This window comes from Parus major, chromosome 2, assembly GCF_001522545.3.
Source record: "Parus major isolate Abel chromosome 2, Parus_major1.1, whole genome shotgun sequence".
In the NCBI taxonomy this organism is placed as follows: Eukaryota; Metazoa; Chordata; class Aves; order Passeriformes; family Paridae; genus Parus; species Parus major.
Window position 1 is genome coordinate 68,213,731 of NC_031769.1, and position 8,191 is coordinate 68,221,921.

Below are 8,191 nucleotides of genomic sequence, written 5' to 3' on the forward strand. Positions count from 1 at the left end.
CATGTGTTAACCCCTTTTCGAGCAAAAAAGAAGCACCAGTATCTGGAACAAAGATTTTGCAGGTTTATTTCATTGACAGTTCTGCCAGGCCGCAAAGTTGGTAAAAAATTGACAAGAATGCAGGTGAGTAGCCTGCCTTGGGGATCAGCATGAGCTGAAACCAATGGAGATGCAGCAGCATGCTAAAACAAGGAGATTTTCCTGGGGTTTTTTTCTTCTTTGATATCAAAACTTTAAAATTGCTGGTCGAGCTCAGCTCATTCTGTTCTGAATTGTGGAAGTTCTAGTTCAGGAAGTGCCAAAAAGACACAGTAATGTTCTTTGTACAGTTTGGTGCTTGGGGTGTAGTTCTAGCATTTTGGGGTTCTTTGGCTAGGAAAAAGAGCCAGAGGCATAAATTTAAGGTTATTTTTCATAAATACTCTCTTCTAACATTGAAAGATTTGTCAACAGTACAGGAAGATTAAGAAGTGCACAGGCTATTGAGATGTTCCTTGTGGTGTGTATTTTTGTTGTTGCAATAACCTATTTAGTAATCAAGTTCCTAGGGAGAAGAAAACCTTCCCAAGAAGAGGATAGTCTTGGTCTTGTTGTGCCTGATAAAGAAGAGGAAAGGGTGATCTGCCAGAAAGAGAACAGTAGCACCAAGACTTCGTGATGCCAGTGTTGCCGAGCTGGCAGCTGCTGCCTCTGTGCCTTCCTCATTGACTTCCAGGTAACACTTGTGAAAAACTTGTGACAAAAACAGGTCACCAGTCTTGGACATTGCTGTGAAATCAGCTTGACCTTCTGTGAAGGCATCTTGAATCCCCATCCTGCTCAAAGTAGATTTGAGGTCATATTTCTCTTCTAACGTGAACCTGGGCAGATAAACTTCTGTGTTAATTTTCTCCATTAGTTCTGGATTCGTCCATGCCGACAGGTTTTCAAAAGTCAATTCCCTTTCTAGCTGCAGTAAGTAAAAAGAAATTTAGAAAATTAAAAAAAGGTTCAAAAACCTGTGTCCTAAGGGCTATTTCTTCTCTTAAATGGAGAACTTTTCAAGATGTTGTAAGAGTACAAGAAAAACAGTAATGAAACAGCAGTTTGGAGATCTTTTTAACTAAAGGAGAATTTTTACCTATGGTATATCAATGCAATATTTGAAATGTTCCCATTTAGCTCTCATGGAACTTTCAGGAAATGTAGCAGAGCTACAATAGTCTGGTTATTTTTCTGTTCCCAATGCTGTCTTCCCCACATGTTAGAATTTACTGAAAAAAGCATTCCCCCCACCCACACAACACTTTAAAATGACAATTTCTTAAGGGTTTGTTATTCAGAGGCAGAATCAAGCTTTTTACAGAAGGTGGCAGTGTCCATACGTATTAATTCTGGGCATCCTGGAACTTAACATAGGCTGCCTGATGTTTGGTGGGTTTTTCTTGGAATGAAATCATATCTGTCTGAACTGGTGCAGACAGTGGATCTCAGCAGGGCTGGTTTTCCATCCTCATTTTTGTTCATCTGGAAAAGGGGAAATCTTATGGGGTTTAGGTTACCTGTTTCTAGGACTGATCAACTTTAGCAGCCACAGACGTGCTGGCTCCCAAGACTAAGATGTCTAGTCTGAGCTTCAAGAGCTTCAAGCTCAAAGTACTAGACCAGATTTGGGATTTGCTTTACCTTGCGCCTGATCAGTACCCTCCTTCCTGGAAACATGACTGCAGCCTGCTCTTTTACCTCACACATGCATAAAGTGATTAAATAATGACACTCTTTCTTCTTCACATTATTTATGTTCTCTGGTTTTTTACCTTTTGTAAGCCAGAGATGTCACTCGGTAGCAGGATAAACATGCTGAGGTCGTTGTTGACGTATGGAAGCTCAAGAACATCAGCCTGAACTGATTCTACATAGTTTAAGTTAAATTTATCCCTCAGGTACATCATGGGCACTGGTTTAGTTGTATGCTGCAACAAATCAAATTGAATGTTACACATTTTTACTCCGAACAGTAAAAAGACTGAGTTAAAGTAGAACAGTGGAGGTTTATTGTATTTACCCTACAAGCTGCCCAGTGTGTCTGAGACACCCTTATGGATAGGACACAGAACACAGGATCTTCAGAGGATCCCTGCAAGGCACTGGAAAGGCACTAGGAGGCATGGCATGCTATCTGAGCTGTCTCAGATGACACCAATTGTAGGAAACTGTATACCACTCTGATTGGTTGAATGGTTGAAAGTGAAAATGTAAAGAACTAACCTATACAGTTTTGTTCACCTCTTTTTTTATCCCTGCCTTTGGAGAATGGAAGCTTTTTTGAAGTCAGCTTCTGACAATTTACTTGTGCCTCAGGGCCTGGTATGTGTGTGCAGTTTTAGTGCTGAAAGTGTGGTGAAATAAATATACTGAATGCTTTAAATAAAGTAACTGTCCCTCCACATGGATTTTCCCTCCCCCTCCTCTCTCCCCATATTTTCCAGGTTTTTCCACCTGCAGTGTAGGAAATAGGGCAGTATATGGCCATACCATGTTTATTCTGAAAGGTCTTTGCCTGGTAGCTTCAGCTTCAAACTTTGTTGCCCAGTTTCCTTTGAAGTAGAGTGCATTTATCAGGACTAGCCTGGTGAGTGAATCTACAGATCCAGAAGGCAGCAGATTTTGGATTTTACCTGTAAAAAACAGAGGGACATTCACACATCTGTGCAGTTTCTCTGTTTCTGTCCAAGTGCTGGCACAGTTTCTGGGGATATAAGCCAGGGAAGTTTTAAGTGCTGACAGCAGCCATCTAGTTTGAGATTATTTGCAATTAGGTAATTGCTGGGGTAATCTTGATTTACAAAGGATAAGCCATATTCCTCACACACTGAGATGGAGGACACTAATTTTAGTAAGAGCTTTTCAGTAGATGAGTAATTTAGGAAATGTCTGAATTACCTCTCTGAGGTGAATTGTTCACCTGCAATGGGCCCCTTGGGCACAGAGAAGCCAAAATGACATTTGGAGAGGAAAGGCTGGAACTTACCTTCAGTCTGTTTCTCAACACTGGAATTGATCTCTCTCCTGATTGCATCTGCTGCTCCCACAAAGTCAACCGATTGCGGCTCTGCACTGTAATATCTCTTGGCTAACAATAAGTATTCCTGCAGTGCAAGAGAGACACCTGACTTAGGTTTGTTGCCTGCCAATTTGAGTACTACTACAGCCAGAGATAAAAATTACATGGACACAAGCACAGTGTTTTTCTCAAAGGAACGAGGTATTTTTTAGTAGAAACACTCAATTTAAACATTCTCATCTAACTACATCTAAATCGTTCTGGGATTAGATATACATCCCAGAAAACTAAAATTTAAGGTCCAAAGTCTAAGGAAAAATATCATAGAAAATGTTCTTATTAAAGATAATAACGTAGTTTGCCAATGTAGCGAAAATATTTTAAAGTACATGGCTTATGTTGCCATAGGTAGAGCATGAAGATAAATTACACTTCAAAATCCAACTAAAAGTCTTACCTTACTGAAAGGCAAAGATTTTTCTCCATATAACTGGTTGACACTTTTAAGTAGGTAATTTTTAGTGGGTTGGTTGATTTCAAAGCTGAGGGCTTTAAATCCAGTGTGGATGTTATCTGCTTTGCCAATCTCTGTCTTGGAGAAAGAAAAATTAAAAGGACATTATTCATCTGTTGTGTCAAAATCCTGTTTTTTTCCTTCATGCAAATCCAAGTAAAGTACTTCTCTTCAGGTGATCTGTTACCTATATTACAAAAGAAGAGGTGCTCTAAACTGGACAGCTATTAAAACAATAATATTAAAGTAATAGAAGTTGCCAATGTGGTATAGACACTGTGGGTATCTTGGAATGCAAGTGTTAAGAGCCTGAACAATGTAAAATATTTAAGGGTTTATAAACGGATATTATGAAACTTTGGATATCCAGAAAACAAAAGTCAGAGAGTAATTCTTAAACAATGCATGAGATTTGGCTCTATCACTCCCTTAACTTATGAAAGTCTAAAGTGTTACATGGAAGATTTGCACCTAAATTTCTTAATCTCTCTCTAAATATTTTGTGGGGGTTTGGTTTTGGTTTTTTTATGTTTCAGTAATTGCAGTAAATTCTCTATACTGAAGAGGCAGGATTAAATGAAGATGGGTTCAGAGTCTCCAGTGAGCTCAAGGAAGAAGCTATGAATTAGTAAATTAAAAATCTGCACCTGTGCTGTATTCATCTCATCATTATATCAGAATCAGAGGCACGAATAGACCCTTAAATCTCCAGAGTGTTAGAACTCATAGCACTACCCATAGCACTGTAATTCTTACAGTTAGGACAAGTGTTACTCATGAGGAACAATCCCTCTCCTGTTCATGCTGTGCAAATGACATGTTGACATAACCCCTAAAATAAGTTTTCCCACTATAGGATTTGGCTGTGGGGATCCATTCATCAAAACTAGCAGCAGTTGGGATTTTGTGGGCCAAATGCAGGGAAACAGCTCAGCCCCTGAATAACAAGGTTGATGGGAAAGAGCAGGGAGAAGAGTTTGATATCACCATGTTTGAACGGTCAACTAGGAAAAAGCCTTTACTGACTCAGAGGGATTACATTTGCTCTTCTCTATTGTTCTGCTATGTTAAATTATATACAAATTGTGACAAGATGCCTGCCAGTATGGCAAGGATTTATCTCAGGAATAAAATTATTCCCATTTCTCTAAGTTTTATTGCAGACAACTGGTCTACTTTGGGAAATCTCAACATTTAAATTTACGATGATATCTTCTCAGTTGAAATGGAGACTAATTTCTAAAACATATCAGAATAGGTAGCCTGGAAACGTAAATGTTCTTGTTTTCGTTGTCTTGATACTGCAATCAAATGTGTGGAAGAGCAGCTCTTCTTGGGATTAGCTGTCTGAGGTAAGAACTGAGCTAGCTTTTGAATAGTGATAGTTTGAGAAAGAAATCTGCAATCAGAGCTAAAGGAAAAAGATCAAGACATCTATTGATCATCAAGTGTTACATTTTGCAAATTTGAGGTTAGATTATGCAATTCTGTGTAAAAGGGGGAAGCATGTAATAAGTGTTGCATTAGATGAAAGTATCACAGAATGCTGCACCAGTTAATTGTGTACACTAAATATGAGGAAGGCAAACATAAGCAAATGCAAATGTGGAAGGAAAATACAGACAGGAGAAGATGTGACCACAGCTTGATCATCAGCTTGGATGACATACCTTCTGGAAACAAGCACGTTGATTTGACAGACTTTGTTCTGTTCTGGAATAGACTTGCATCCTTACGGTCGTGGTGACATTTTTGGCTCCTTCAGCTTTGTTAAAGTGAAGTACCTGCAGTGGGAAAATCAGTAATTAATGCAACAACAGAAAATCTGCTGTTTCAGTGAAATTTTTGGTGTTGTGAAGGGGACTGGTAATGAGGACAGTCAAGCTCAAATTTTATTCTTCTGTCCAGTCTTTAGTGAATATGGAATCTTTGTCTAGGTCTCAATGTCCATTTTTACATAATGGTTTATGCAAACTAAGCTGAGGGCTGCAGGGTGAAACTCTTACATACCTGGCCTTTATTGAAGAATCTGCCTGATTTGAGTTATGCCCTGGGATGACCAGTTAATGCCTGGGAAGAGCCAATTACCCCCAGATGGAGTCTACCAAAGGAGAAGTCTAAATAGAGCTCTGCTATGTGTCAGAAAGCCTGAAAACTGTGCAGGCAGTTCCATGCCTTAAATCCCTTTCTCCGGGCATGTTCACCTTACCCAGGCTACAAAGGAGTGCAAACAACCTTGGAACACTTTTTTAAAGAGCTGTGCCTTTTCTTCTGTTTTGTTTTCCCTTCATCCTAATAGAAGATCACTCCATTTATACCCTACTGAGTCTCTTTTGTCCTGTAAATCAGGAGTTAGATCACCACCTTAGCAGGTGGGACAGCTTCTGCCTTAGAAGATGCAAACTGACAAGGCTCCCCTCCTCCAACAGGAGCTAGGTACCTGCATTAGGTGTTTGGCAACCATGCATTGGGGCTGTTCTCACTGCCCCAGATGACACCATGATATTTGAACAAGTGTGACTCGGCAATTTCAGTCAGTAATTTTGCCTCTAAAATAAGAAAGAGTTGTAGTCTCAGCATGGTTTTTCTCTAATCTTGTAGACGTGGATTTATGTTTAGCACAGTGTAAAACTTGAAATAACTATAGGAGAGAGTCCTCAAAACTCTGCACACTTTATGGCTTTCCTCTGTTCCATCAGAGCAAATTTCTGGCATGGAAGACATTGCTCCAAGAGATCAACCCTTTCAGACAGCTACTTTTTGAAGCCCAGACTCACCTTTGCCATCTGATCTGCAGTGTTACCTTTGGCTCCCAAATAAACAGTAGCCAGGGCAGATGAAATACTCCAAGGAGAGAACAAAATATTCTTATTACCATCTTCCTGACATTGTTGTTTGAAAAAGTCAAGAGCAAAGCTTGTGTTTGCTTTATTCAATATATCCATTGTCCTGAAGCTGCACAGAAAGACAGGAAAGAAGCATTTTTTTGGATGAATGAACCACTAACTATGATTGCTATTTGTTTAGAAGTTCCTCTTCACTGTTTGAAATTTTTTGTGATTTAAAGGCTTTCTAAAATTGCCTATATAAAGAATGAGGAACATTAACTATGAAGTCACATAAAGTTTAGCATGTCCTGTTTCACTAATGGCAACAGCTACCATTTTCAGGGATGAACCAGCCTCCAGCTGTGGTTCATATTTGTTCACCAGGAAATTTATTGCACTGCCTTTTACAGCATCTTGGACTGACAGTTGATAGCTTTACTCAGAAAAGCCTGGGCTAGAGACCAGCGATAAACTGTCTCTTATGACAAATTTTATGCTTCAATTTGTTCAACAACCTTTTGATGCTCATCTCTGTAGAGAACAAATACTCTGGTAACAGGAGCAGTCAAACTATTTCTTTAGGTCAAGACAAAATGCTCCTTCCTATACTTGCGTAAGCACTGCCCCAACTACTGCATGCTAAGCATCCTGAATTACCTTTCTGACTTTTAAAAATGTCCTGAAACCCTGTCTTATGGCACTAGTCCAGATCCTAGCTTCCCAGTTCTTCTGCAATACAAGCTTTCTATATTCAGCAGACCACAAAGGCTGCTATTTGTCATTTGCCTTGCAGGTTTAGCTGAGGGTTCTATTCAGGTACTAAGAGTAATTTTGGTTGGTATAGGGTGGCCTTAGAATAAAAGATAGTTTGTGACCCTAGTAGCATGCAAACCAGGACCTAAACTGATAATTCTAAGCACGAAAGAGTACAAGATTACTTAAACAAAAATAATGGTTCTTAGTGTGCTGAGATATATATGCTAGTCAGTGAACTCTAGAAATTATAGGACTCTGAACAATAAGTTGCCCTTCCTGTATATTTTTAAGACTTCATCTTCTAGGCTATTGCCTGTGCAATCTTAATTACTTTCCCAAGCATTAGTTGTTTCCAGTTCAGATACCTGCTTTTTTCCTACACATTTGTCAACAAAGAAACATCAGCCAAGAACAAGTGAAAGAAATAGTATCTAGAAATCATTACAGTACCTTGTTTTGTGCAGGGAGGAACACTGCTGCTCTGGGTGTCTCCAAGGTTTCTGCAGTTCACATGAAGGGTAGGATGAATTTATAGTGCGCCTGGCCGGTTCTGCAAAGGTTCTTATGAGTCATGACTCTGCAATGTAATATGCCCTATAGGCCACATCCCTGTGGAAGAACTGAATCACCTCAGAGTAGGATGTGAAGTGATGGTAAGAATGATACCATACAAGAATTTTACAAAAGTGACTGCTTAAGTATTTCTATAAACACTTTTGTGGCAACAGGCTAGTAACAACTTGAACCCACACTACTTTGAACAATCTTTCCTTTGTGGTTTGGAGAGTTTAAAAAAAGGCAGTCACTGACCTACTTCTTTTATGGTTTGTCTTACAGAATTTATCTCTGGGAAACAGACAGACAGAAAAAAAGAAAGTGACTTCTCATGTGTGAGTTTTTCTATTGCCCACTTCCTTCTGAGAAAGTATTTGTCATTCCTGGTGGGTTTCTGTTTTGGAAAAATGGGTTTTGTTAATCTTGAAGGATTCTAAGACTGTACAGTCAGGGAAACTCTGTAACTGTGAGATGGGGAAGGTCAAGAGAAAGGCA

General features: G+C 39.3%; 1 protein-coding gene across 2 annotated transcripts; it reads right to left on the bottom strand.

Moving 5' to 3' along the window:
- Window positions 1-41: 41 nt before the first annotated feature.
- On the bottom strand, window positions 42-7,882 carry LOC117243913 (serpin B10-like). Of its 2 annotated transcripts, XM_033512105.1 has the most exons (8): window positions 7,592-7,882; window positions 6,335-6,512; window positions 5,228-5,341; window positions 3,501-3,635; window positions 3,011-3,128; window positions 2,515-2,657; window positions 1,797-1,952; window positions 42-949 (listed from the first exon to the last, which is right to left on the bottom strand). In XM_033512105.1, exons 2-8 carry the CDS (start codon window positions 6,500-6,502, stop codon window positions 545-547), a joined length of 1,239 nt encoding a protein of 412 aa, XP_033367996.1. In that variant the 5' UTR covers window positions 6,503-6,512; window positions 7,592-7,882; the 3' UTR covers window positions 42-544. The 2 variants fall into 2 exon arrangements, with proteins under 2 accessions (XP_033367996.1, XP_033367997.1); XM_033512106.1 differs by lacking the exon at window positions 6,335-6,512 and having other exon boundaries at window positions 7,592-7,881.
- Between the last annotated feature and the right edge of the window lie 309 nt (window positions 7,883-8,191).

What these genes read in the sequence shown, in the direction of transcription:
- LOC117243913 (XM_033512105.1), bottom strand. Translation starts at nt 6,502, where the DNA reads ATGGATATATTGAATAAAGCAAACACAAGCTTTGCTCTTGACTTTTTC. An exon ending in AATCTTTGCCTTTCAGTAAG is followed by an intron (nt 3,129 to 3,500) that starts GTAAGACTTTTA and finishes CTTGCACTGCAG; the next exon opens with GAATACTTATTGTTAGCCAA. An exon ending in TGTTGAGAAACAGACTGAAG is followed by an intron (nt 2,658 to 3,010) that starts GTAAGTTCCAGC and finishes TGTTTTTTACAG; the next exon opens with GTAAAATCCAAAATCTGCTG.